The sequence below is a fragment of the Argiope bruennichi genome, chromosome 7 (genome assembly GCF_947563725.1).
Source record: "Argiope bruennichi chromosome 7, qqArgBrue1.1, whole genome shotgun sequence".
Classification (NCBI taxonomy): domain Eukaryota; kingdom Metazoa; phylum Arthropoda; class Arachnida; order Araneae; family Araneidae; genus Argiope; species Argiope bruennichi.
The window spans coordinates 32752187-32765710 of NC_079157.1; the positions used below are offsets into that span (position 1 = coordinate 32752187).

Below are 13524 nucleotides of genomic sequence, written 5' to 3' on the forward strand. Positions count from 1 at the left end.
TCCGGTTGTTCGAATTTAAGGTAACACGATAACTTCAAAACAAAGCGAGCTAGATAGATAAAATTCAGTACACAGTTTTAACATCTATTTTAACATTTATACACATTTTAACATCTATATAATCTATCTCAACATTTGATGGATGTCTACATCCATCAAATTTTGAGTCAAAACCAATAAGGTATTGACCAACTTTCGGTCCGTACTTTCAGAAACATGTAAACGCGATAATTCAAAGGTGCAATGAATTAAACATATCAAATTTGGCATGAGATTTTTATGACTACAAGTGCAGCTTTGTATCATTTTTTTTCAATCGGTTGGGAAAAACGCGTTTAAAACACAAATTTGGATTTTGGATGTTATTAACCTCATACCAGGAATTAATCGCCAAAAAACTCGCCAACCATCAGATGACAGATTCTGTAAAAATGATAAATTAACGCCAAACGGGAATATTTCGTAACTATTGTACTCCAATGCAGTGCAAGGCGCTTAAGATAACACCTTTATTCGAGAATATGAGCGAAAGTTTTAAGGAGACTATTGATTCACTTGCGAAATTGATTACTACCTCCAATCACTCCGAAATTTTAATAATAAAATGGATTGCTTAAAAGATTTGCTGTTTTACAAATTTTATAAATCGTTAAATAAAAGCCAGAATTAATAAAAAAAACAAAATATATTTATTACCTGATCACTTTTCTGAAATTTCCTGTTTTATGGATTTTATCAATTTAGTTAGAGAACTACACGTAAAGTGACAACCAAAAGCTTGAACGGAGACTGGTTTTGGGTTCTAAGTACCAAAATCGATAATGAACTGAAGAAGTCTTGTCATTAGAAAACCATTGCAATAGGTAATCTTCCTATAGGAATTTACCTAAAAGTGTTTAAAAATAAGCATTTGCTGTTATTAAATTGATGATCAATTCCATATCATTGTATATTTTCAATGTCAATCATGTATAATTTTTTAAAAACGAAGTCCTTAATTTTACAAACCATAACCAAAAATAAATTCCCATCTTAATTAGTAAAAGAAAATTCAATATTACTCACTTTTTTGTTCACTCTTTCATGTGAAGAATATTCCAAAGGAAAGTAGTCAATATATTAAAATATTCTTTTTAAAAAACTTAAAAAAGACTGCAAGATAAAAGATTAAAAACATAATGATGAAATATTATTTCATATCAAATAATCCTGAATGGTTTATATGCATTATAAAATTTAGCAAAATAACTATAAGAATGACACATTCGGGCGAGAGGGAAAACATCAAACGATTATAAATCGCAGTTCTTTTTCAAAATAGTTCTAAAATGATGAACAAGCTAGAAAATCGTTTGCGCCTAAAAAATGAATTATTTTTCAGTTCGCTTTATTATTTCAGATAATTTACGTACAGTAATCTTAATCAGTAACTTGATAATCAAATAAAATATTTTAATCTATTTAATTTGTATTTTGTAAACAGTTTCTAAATATAAAATATGACTAAATTTAGCTAGCATTTATAATTAATCTGTCATTTGCTACTTGCTTTCGGATGAAAATTACCATGGTCATTTGATCGCCTTGAACGGTAAAAAGCATGCTCTATATAACATTTTACTATTGGTAACAATGCTAAATTGTTGTTACAGTACCATTATTGATGTGTGTAATTTTTTTCCGTAATACTAATGATATTTTCAAGCAGCTTGAACTCATTAATTTAATTTTTCTTTAAAAAGAAATTTTAATCTAGTTTCTTTCAACAGTATAATGACCTTATATTTTATTGATTCCTTTAATATAAAAATTCTTTTTTTAAACAACAACAACAACAAAAAAACTTTGCGATTGCATTAGAGATTGAAATGTAAACTTGAATAAAAAAGGGCATTAAAGATCTATTTTCTATATTTGCATATATCAGCTAAAATATTTTTTCGATATGTATTTCCTGCTAGTTTAAATCGAAATGTTTAAGATTTCATTAGAATGCAGAGCCATTTTTTTTAAAAAAAAAGAGTGTTATCCTTTAAAATTTGAAGATAGGGCAATTATGAATACAAAAGTATTTCACATAAATTTGAAACGAAAATTCTTACAATGAAAGTCATATATATTTTTTAATTTAACTTTTAATGTATATCATTTGATATACTTAGATTAAAATCCTTTCATGGATAATGTTTTTAACATACAAACTACTTTTGTATAAAATATGTTAATATGCAAAATTCTTTTTTAATTTTGATTAATATCAATTGAATCAGACGGTTTTTTAAAACAACAGATAGCTAATTTTCACCATAAGTTTTCTAATAATATTTTTTATATTAACACGGCAAAATTTGCTCGCACATACTGAAACAAGCGAAAGATTATCTTCATTTCCAACGATTGATTTAAATTTAGCTTTAAGTGTGGTAAAATCACCAACAACACTTTTAAAAGCAATAAAAGCACTCTGAAAAGACGTATTAAAAAAGAGAGAAATAAAACAAATAATTGTAGAATAGTTCAAAATCTTTGAAAAAAATGTTAATTTATAATTAATTGAAATTTATTAATTTTTGTTTTAAAAAGATGAAAATTCTATTTTTCATATTTTTCACGTCATTTAAAAAAATAAATGAGTAAAATTTGTTTGAATTCGATTTTGCTGTTTATAACCAGAGATGTGAAACACACACACACACACACACACACACACACACACACACACACACACACACACACACACACACACACACACACACACACACACACACACACAGTTCTAATGATTTTTATTTATATTAAGACTACAATAAGACTGTCAAAATGCAGTACTTTAATAATTTTTATTATTTATATATAGCTTCTTACGAATAAGATGTAAATTATTAGGTGAATATGAACAAGATAACAAGAATTTAATAATAATATCTACTGAATATTGGTAAGAATTTATGACTAAATGAAAGAGAAAAATTCATTTAATTTTCTATTTGTTATTCGGGCTAAATGAAATTATGAAAAGTTCTATAAAAAATGCAAGTGAAATATCAAATTTTTTAAATAAAGCCGAATGTAACTGGCAAAAATATAAAAAATGAAGATACATGAAAATTTTAAAATGTTTATAAAAATAATCTGTTTTGAAAACTTTAGTCTTCATTCTTTTTTTAATTTTCTGACAACGACGGTGCAGAAAATGTCGAATGATAGAAAATCTATAAAAGTTCTAGTGTTGGCTTGGTTATATAATAATAGTTAATATATCCTAATAAAAATAAATAGCCTTAATACGATTTCACATAGGTTTTATTTTAATGAGCTACATAAATTATAAGATTAAATAACCATTAACTGAATTTTCAATTAAACAAGCTGTCTTTTTTATCAAATAATTAAAAAAATAAAGAAAAGAGAGATAGATGTTGTGATATTATTTTATTTCATAAAATCATTATGTATTTCATTCACACGATTCATAATTCCATTATCTGTTTTATTATCTATATTACTTAATAATCTGTAGTCTAATTTCCATATGTCAATTTTGGTGTTCATTTAACATATGTATAATTAATGTGTTTTGAATATTTGAACTAGACACTAACACACTTAAAAACTAATCTTATTTAAAATGCTTTAATGTATAAAATATGTTTATCGTCTGCATCCACCTTTTTGTGCATGGCTCTTCCCTTTTATGATGTCAAAAGATCCATTGTTCATCACTTCTCTTCTAACTGGCAAAAGTTATGGGATCTGCAGATCTTAAATAAATTGCATTCTGTTAAAACGGACATTGCTTTGTGGCTTGTTCATCTTATACGCGAGATGGATGTTAAATTGACTCGTTTCGGTATAGGGTATACGCGCTTCACCTATAAACATCTCATATTTGGAGAAAATGCGCCTATGTGTAATAGTCGCAAAGTTTCTTTTACTCTTCATCATGTGTTAATTGAATGTCCTGTTTTTAATTCTTATCGTGCACGTTTTTTTACCTAGGCATCTTTAACATTACAAGACCTGGTGGGTGAAAAATGCCACCCAAATATTTTTAATTTTGTAAAAGCTATTAGTTTTTTCACTTGCATTTAGCATCTTTTTTCTCCTTTAGTGTTATAAAAGATTAAATGAATTACTTCTTTATTTTGTTTTCTTATGAATCATAGTTTCGATTCTATTTGTATTTGTTTCATCTTTTTTCATGTGTTTTTATCTTTATACCGCTGATCTTGTTTTTTAATAAATGAATGTTTTATAAACCTTTTTATAACTGTACCATTAAATTGGCGCAGCATGGCCAAGCATGGCTCTTGCGCCTGAAAACGAAACTCAATTAATCAGTCTGAATCATTTTATTAACTAAAATTAAAATATACATTGAACATAACGCTTTTTAAAAACAGCCAACAGTTTATTTTCTTCATAAAATATAAATATTTGTAATATTGTGAAAATTTTGTTCATAAATATTAAAGTTTCAGAAAGGTTTTAAAGAACATTTTGAGATAATTAATTAAATAGTTAATTTTTATAAATAAAAATCTTCATCTCCTAAATATATAATTGTTCCTGATACAAATTGTTAATCGTCTGTTTCCATAGTTTTCTTTCAGAATTCTGTTAATGTGCCCTGTCAATAGTTCTTTATACGTATTCTTGAATACGTATACGTAATTCATTTACACTCAAGAATTTTGCTATCGTCGTCTTCCTTTAAATTTCAAAGATGGATAGTTATTTTCAGTTCTTCTTATATTGGCATTTTAAAATAAATAAAAACAATGGCATAGATTACGCATTAAAATAAAAGAGAAATAAAAAAATAGCGATAGAGAGTAGATCCAAAAATCTTAACGTTGTCTAGTAAAGAAATACTTGTGTATTACTTAATTTCAAACTCGATTGTGTTAAAGCCTTTTAAAAATTAATAGTGAAGGAAAAATTGCTCAGAAAGGAGACTGATTTTATTGAAAAGACAAAAAGTTGAATTTTAGCTGAGTGTGAAAATATATGTAGATGATAATTTTCTTTGAAATTTATATGGGACAAATGAAAAATTTTGGTTAACATATAATTAATCGAATATTTATATATGTAATAATATTTTAAAAATTTAATTTAAAACTTAATTAATTTCCTAATTTTTAGCTCAATTTAGCCCATATTAACTTCATTCTAGAATATTATCTTATTTCCTGATCCCATTCCACTTTTTCTATCTAATTAATTCAACAGAAGCTTAATTGCCGAATCGGATAAAACCTCAACTTCCCACACTCCGAGTGAAGGGACAAAATACCATTGACTTAACAAATTCTTTTTTAAAAGATCCTTGTGTTTCCCGTGTCTCGTCGGCGCGTGTAGCGAAAATCCCTATCGAAATCTCATTGTATATAAGAACTATGGAGAAATATTTTTCTTATCAGTATCTCATGTTATATAAGACGAGGGATAATTTATCTCTCTTCCCCACTTCTGCTTTTGTGCTGTGATGTGGTGGACGTGCCTTGTCAGCGCTTATTTGTAAATAAATCATGCCTGCCTCCCGGGAGAGAGTAAAACGAATTTAAAAATTAAAAGTCTTTTCACTGTTTGTCATATCTGCATCCTGATTTTCAAAAAATAATGCTTATATATATCTGTAATGATATCTCCTAATCTTTATCCTGATTAATTTCCTAATTTTATCTTAAATTAGTTTAAGTTAATTTCATTCTAAAATGATCTCTTATTTCCTATTAAAAACTATGTGAAGAAGAGTTTTTTGGAGTTTTACTTTCAATTGGTATGTGCTTTGCTTTTACATTTTAATGATAGTTTTTGGTTTTATGATTAAGTAGTCTTTTTTAGTTTGATTTTATTCAATTTTGCTGTGGTTTTGCTTAGATTTAAAATAATTTTGAAATAATATTTTACTTGTTCTTGTGTAATTTATTGTCTTTAATTTTGTGATACTAATTTTTTCTCCAAAACTTCAATTTCTTGGGATTTTCGCTTCACGAGGAGTCAATATTTTTGGATGAAAGTCATATTCCTCATTGAAAAAATCCCTGGTTTGAATCCCTGACTGAGGGTAACCGTTGAGAAAGTCTTCAAGCAGGATTCATCTTGGCTTTCTTTTTGGTCTTTTTTTGCAATAATCTTAATATTTATTTCTAATTTCGTTTTATTTCGAAGATGCATTAAAATTATTTTTAAGAATAAAATAAGAAACGAAATTAGGCATACAGAATAAATACCAGCCTTGTCGGAGAGGCAGATCGTAAGAAAGCAGAACATAAACGTTTGTAAAGAAGAAATTTTGCAAATGAAATTTCATTTATTTCTTTATACGCTAGAGTTTTGAAATTTTCTATATTTTTGTATTTTCCGAACAACACAATAATTTAATATTTTCCGAAATTAATTCTCAATCAATCGATTAACAAATTTAAAAATTGATTCCATACTACTGATGTTGTATGATGCTGAATTTGAACACATTAATTCAAGTTCAATAAACAGTAAATATTTAAAATAAAAAAAATCTATTTAGTACAGCATTAATTGTGCCTTCTAAAGTGCTTTTAATAAAATTTGTTATTAATGTGTTTTTTTTATTGTGCACCGAAAAATTTATGCATCTGCTTTGTTTTTAATTTTCAGGCTCCTGTGCCGAAAGTGCCTTGGGATGACATTTACAATGCCACTTCCTTTGGGCCTCTCTGTGCGCAGAGCAAGAATAGATCTCACTGGGATATAGAGACAGAAGCCAGTGGCAAAAAAATACTCCGTAGACTGGGATTATGGGATTACATGCAAGGAGAAGACTGTCTGAACCTCAACGTTTATGTACCGGCAGAGGTGAGAGAAAACTAATTGTTTGATATCAGGAGTTAAAGATTTATTTAAATTCAGTAGAACAATTCATCAATAAATAGTGCACAAAACAAAATATCTTTGCACGTCGCGGCTTATAGTCTCATCGGTTTATAGAAGGAGTCTGATACTTGAATAAAAAATTTCAAAATTTGATACCAAAAAACAACAATATGAGAAAAAAAAAATCATAAAAAAACCAGATTGAAATCTATGATCGCAAATTTCAAGTTATCATGTGAGAACATTATTATTTTTTAAGCCATTATTTCCCTTAATTAATTTAAATCATTAACGAGTTTAAACCGCCCACGAGACTTCTCTCACGGTCTCGTGGCCGGTTCACGAGACTTCTCTTTATATATATATATCTCTCTCTATATATATAATGATATTTTTTTTTAACTTTCATTTTCAATTTCTCTAGCTGGCAAACAAAGTTTTGGAGCTCGACCGATTTTGACATGAAAAGAAAAACCATTGTTTTTCTAAATATCGACGCATGCGTAATCTGATAGTCTCGTGATTGTTTCAAACCAGTTTAAACTGGTTAATGACTTAAATTAATTAAGACAATTCGTAAGAATTCAAAGAATTTACAGTTTGGAAATCCAGTTGTAACTTTAGTAGGCAATAAATCGCCAAATCTGAAACCTTCTGCATTATTTTCAAATAACCTTATTTTAATTAGTTCAAAATATCCCTGAACCAACAATCTTTATCGATTAAACAAATAATATTTTAACTTGTTTGGTTTATTTTTAAAAAATCGTTGCGCGAGTTAGGCAATAACACTGTGATTTCCAAAGGAAATACTACAACAGCAGACGATAGATAATTCAAAAGCTATACAGTGAAAGCCGACTCCAAAATAAAAAAAAGGGATAAATCGCCGATTTGTTCAGGCACAATAGATAAGTTCTAAACAGTCAGGAGCTGATAAATTTACATGCTTGCAGTTGGAAGAATTTACTTAACGATGTAAAGTATTATATTTTATATTTTAGCCAATAAATATATTTCTGGAAAAAATTAAGAATAAATTTTTGTACAGTCTTTAGTTCTATTAATCATCTTTAATAATATGATGTTAATATTCTAATCTATATACTTATAATAAAGCTCAATGTGTGTGTGTGTGTGTGTTGGCGCTCTACAGGCCAGACCGTTTGACATACAGCTACCAAATTTGGTACATGTATACCTTAGAGGTCGGGAATGTGCACCTGGGGTCCCTTTTTTCGAATTTTTAATTAGAATTTTAATTATTAATTAAAAACTAACTTTCCCGCCAAAAAAATCTTCCATTTTCCCCACCGCCAACTTTTCCGCCAAAAAAATCCCAGCGCCAAACGAGAAAGGCTTCAGTTTTTTTTTTCTCCCAACAGGAATGAGGCTAGGGTTAAAATTTTTCGGCGGATTATTTCAATCGGTTCTGTTTATTTTCGCAATGTTTGATGCCTTTAAAATTAAACATTGTTAATGAATCAATCTTTAAGATTTATTCTGAAGTACTTTTGAATTAAAATAAAACAGAATAAAGGAAATTAAAAATTTCTAATCCGCATAGGGTTACCCCAACTGGCGTAGAAAAAATCACGTACTTCCGTTACGTAACCGGCGAAGAAAATTCACGCATGCGCATTCTGTTCTGATTGTTACCATGACAACGTTATCAATGGACGATTTAAATTATTTTTGGGTTAGTTGCATGCTTTTGTAAGTAAATTGTATTTATGTTAGTTATATATTTTTTGTATATGCTTATAGTTTTAAGTACATCGTTTTTTAAGTAGTTTTTTTAAACCTGTTTTCGACCGTTTATTTTAAACGATTCGTTTTATTTTCTTAGTGTTTGACCCATTTAAATTTAAACATTGTTAATGAATCGATCTGCTCATAATGAATCTAAGAAAATTTTGTTGACCAACTCTTGAGATATTACATAAATTAAAACAGATATTCTTTAGTGCCCATAAAGTTTAAACGCTGAGTGACTCTATTTTCAGTAATCAGATGATAAAAAAATGCTTTGTTTCAGTAAAAAATATTATTATATTAATTGAAGATAAATTCTTTCCACTTTAATTTAAAGCATAAATTCTACGGGTGCTAACAGAAAATGAGAGAGATACATATTACGTTATGACTGAAGGCCTTTATAATATTATGAATGAATTATATGATAATCAAAATTTGAAGTTTTAAAATATTTTGATGAAGAAGCTATTAAAGTAGAAATTGCATAAAATATTTAATTATTAAAATTTTAACGAACATTAAGATTGGCGAACCGGCTGGTCGCCAAAGGCGGCTAGTATTTGAAATAAAAGAGATCTTCCCTTTTGTGTTTATTACTAACCAAGCATGAACAGGTTGGTTAGTAATAAACGCAAAGCTTGGACAGGTTGAATCAGGTATGAACAAGACTATCTTAGACCATATGAATATTCACCTCCAGGAAGATCCACCAATCAAAACAAAGCAATCACTAACCGTCCTAAATTACTGAAATTAAAAGCTTCATTTCTTCGTCAGTTTTAAGCATAGAACTTTTCGAAAATATTAATGGCATTTTTTTCAAAAAAAAAAAAAAAAAAAAAAAAAAACCTTTTAATATTTAAGAATATTTTACTAAAAAGGATTAGTAAAACTAATGGACTTTAAATGAATTCCTATTTGATAATTCTTTTAGAGGGGCTTTTATTGATTTAGCAGTATCAGATATAATTATTTGCGTCATTTTAGGAATTTTTTGATCAAGTAATATACGCCTATCTTTTGAAGTCTAAAAATAAGGTATTAGACAGAGTGGGCACTTTGAATGTAAGCGTATATATCAGCCATCTTTACACAGGAAAAATTAAAATAAAAGGAACTTACATATCAACTTTTAACAGTTGATAAAGTGCATCTTTCAATTGTAGAAAGTTTTTTTTATGCTAAAATTTTTTATTTTATTTTATTTCCTTTTAGAAACATTATTAAATTTAAGAGCTAACACTTATATGAAAGAATCAGACTTTGATATCAATTAAGAATAATTTTATGATCCATGATTTCAGGCAAACGAAGTTTAATTGTATTTTAATAAACATTTATAAAAATAAAATAAAAATAAAAGATACAGATAAAATTATTTATATTGTTACTGATTGATAATGGAAAGGCATGTTTATGTACTTAGCACGTCGATATTTCTTTGATGGATTGTATATAAAATAGATTGTTTGAAAAAACGGTTGCAATTCTTTAAAATTTAAACGGTACTGTTCAACGTTTAAGAAAGAATCAATAATGTCGCAAAATGGTAGTGATATGATTAAATTTATGTATTATTGTATCGCATTGTTGAATTTACTCGTATATTGCATACTTTTATATGCCACTCTACATTCCCACCCAAGAATTCCAAAAGGAAGTTGAAGTATGAAAACTAAATAATCAAAAAAAAAAAAAAATAATAATAATAATAACGATATTGGATAATATCCACATTTCAAGGGCGCTTTTCTGCTCAAAACAATATACTTTTCTGAAGATATCTGCCATTAGTTGATTCAAAAACAGTAGCCATTTGATCAATAATTGCATTGTTTCATCTCATCAGTTCCATCGATTACATACAAATTAATCTACGGTTGGATTTACACTGAAACCTCGCTTTGTATAATGTGAAAACTGGCGGTAATTTTAATGAGTACAAGGATTAAAACTGAACCAAAACTTTTGAATTTTATTCAAAATTTCCTTTGGGAATTTTTTATTTGATGCTATTGATTATTGATTATCTTTGATTTATTGCCTCTTCATAGCCCAGAGTCCGACTGAGCAAACGCGCTTTTCACTAGAATAAGATAACGGTAACTCACTTATCTTTGAATAGTAAAACTTTTAGAAATCGTACTGAAGTTGAGACGCAGATGGAGATAAAGCTAAATAGCTGTTTTGTGGGTTGATGTGTTTCAAAAATTGTAGCTTTCGATGCTATTAACTCTTCAAATCGAGGATTTTTTTGCGAATATTTTCAAAATGAGCTATCCATTCCGTCAAAGTAACATATATGGATTACGGCTTCTTTCAGTGTAAAAGAGAGCAAGACTTCTCAATACTCAGAAATATCATTCATAGATCCAGAGTTTTAATATCAAGCCATTCGCTATGGCCTGATATGTCCAACCGGAGACTTACATTCGCATCTTCTGCGTTGTTTATAAAAATTGTCAAACCTGTAAGCACTTTTAATCTGAAAAATATTCTATGCTTTACTGACTTAAGTTTAATAAAAACATTTCTTAACAATTATTAACAACAGTTAACTGCGCCGGTAACCTGATATGCAAACCAGCAACGTTTGATTCTTTTTAGTCTCGCTGCAGGCTTAAAAAGATTCCTTTTACAACTGTCTTTTCCTTAATGATTCTGCTAGATAAAAGAGAGTTTTTTTTAATCCTTATAAATGATTTTTATAACCTCTTAAGATAGTTCACTGAATGCACAAAACGCAAATCATTTTATTTTAAGATGGCGGTAAGGTACTAATGATTAACAAAGCCAAAAATGACGCGAAATACTTCTAAGAGTAGAGCAAGAGATATATATTTTTTCTTTTATGTTAGTTTTCTTAGAATATGTCTATGCAATATTTTATGGATTTATTTTCATTTGTTCATTTCAGGCCTTGCCAAACAAAAGCGTCAACTCAAAGCCTCTATCAGTTATGTTTTTCATACATGGTGGATCCTATAAGACCAATGGTGGACGATTCTATCCTGGAGAATGGCTAGCAGCTGCTGGACAAGTTATCGTTATTACTATTAATTACAGACTAGGAGTTTTGGGTATGTAAAATATTATTTTCTTTTAGGCTGTTATATTTTCTCCTAAATATATTTAGTAGGGATAATTTTCTAAATTTGGATACCAGTTTCTGCCTTTTTTTTTTTTTTTTTTTTTTAATTCTGTAATGCCAAATCAACATTAAAGCATGAGAATTTTCGTCTCAAAGCTTTCATTAAATTTATGATATTTAATTGAACTCTGAAATTGTGGAATAGATGATGGCTAATTGATTTTACCAAAAGCATAAGCTTTTATATGTATGGTCCTTACATTCAAATAAGATAAGAGTTCGGTTGTTGAAATAAAGAAATTATACAATTACTAAATCTTTTTCGTAATTTGATAATTTCCATAATAACATTTCAAGTTTTTGAGGCAAATCAAGAAATCAAAACAAGTTATATGCGATTAGAATAATTTCAACCTATAAAATACTTTTTTAATAATAGCATGAACATCTAGGTAAAAGGTTTTGATCTTTCAGCTGGAAAAATTTTTTTTCTTGAACAAATAAATATTACTTCATTTTAATTTTAATTTGGTCTAAAAATTTTCTTGATAAACTGATAAGAAAATTATTCTCTGTATGAATATCAATTTTAACTCTATATTCCATAACGTAATTTGTCTATTTGTCTGTCGAAATAATGTAAATCGTTATAAATATAGTAAGGAATGCGGGACAAGTATTTAAAAAACCAATTTCGAATCTTAATTTTTTAATAAAATTTTTCTCTCAGCTTTTTTTTGCGTTTTTATTAAATAAATTTAAAAAAATTATTTTTAATTTCTAAGTTAAAAAGTAAAATTTCTGTTTTTAATTACTCTCTACTGTATAATTTATAAAAAATATCATTCATTATTATGGATATTATGAGATCTTGTAATCAATTTTTTTTCGCTGTCAGAAAGTGGAATGGAATCAAAATTTAATTGATTGATTCATTTGGTTTTCCTTAAATTCTTGACAGCATTAAAATATTATATTATCATCAAGAATACATGGGCAAGTAAAATTTCCTCAGGAATGAAAAATTGATAACAAATTTTCATCTTACTGTTTTTTTTTTTTGCCAAATATGAAAATTGTCAAGTTAAATAAAAAAAAAGAAATAAAATTATTAATTAAGTATTAAACTGCACAAAATATGTGTATAAATGTGTAAGTGGTGCAAATACAGCACTGCTCAGTAAAGGATTGAAAATTAAAACATTTCTAAGATTACATCATATAAGTCCTTCTGAACCTGTTCAATCATGCAGTCAAATATTATGAAAGCAACCGAAAGTTATGGTTTCAACGGCATGAAAATGTTCATTAATGTAATTTTGTAACATCTTGATACTACTTTTGATTATTTATTTAATAATATCCTTTTGTAATTGTCTTGTTTCAGAATTGTTCTTGTTCAGAAGAAATAATTGTCTTATTTCAATTTATTAGGTTTTTTGAGTACTGAAGATGACACTGCAAAAGGAAACTATGGACTTTTAGACCAAATATTAGCTTTGAAATGGGTCAAAGACAACATTGCTGCTTTTGGAGGCAACTCCTCTGATGTCACGATTTTTGGAAATAGTGCTGGAGGTGCATGTGTTGGACTACATCTAATCTCTCCAATGTCCAGAGGTAATTACTTTTAGACATTTGTATTTAACTTGACTTTTTTTCATGTTTGTATATATAGAAATTCTTAATCGATTTTTTATTCTCTTTCTATATGCAATAATTTTGAAATTTAATGAAAATAATTTTGAAATGTAAGTAAAAATGATGTAACTTTTTAGTATACTAATAAAAGAACATACGAAAACTACTTTTAA

General features: G+C 27.8%; 1 protein-coding gene across 8 annotated transcripts in view; it reads left to right on the forward strand.

Moving 5' to 3' along the window:
* LOC129976143 (neuroligin-1-like) overlaps positions 1-13524 on the forward strand; it is a 66820-nt gene that overhangs the window by 12936 nt on the left and 40360 nt on the right. For all 8 annotated transcript variants that reach the window (XM_056089554.1, XM_056089559.1, XM_056089556.1 and 5 more), the window contains exons 2-4: positions 6646-6843; positions 11537-11699; positions 13145-13330. In XM_056089554.1, the coding sequence (XP_055945529.1) occupies positions 6646-6843; positions 11537-11699; positions 13145-13330 (547 nt within the window). The remainder of the gene's footprint in view (positions 1-6645; positions 6844-11536; positions 11700-13144; positions 13331-13524) is intronic.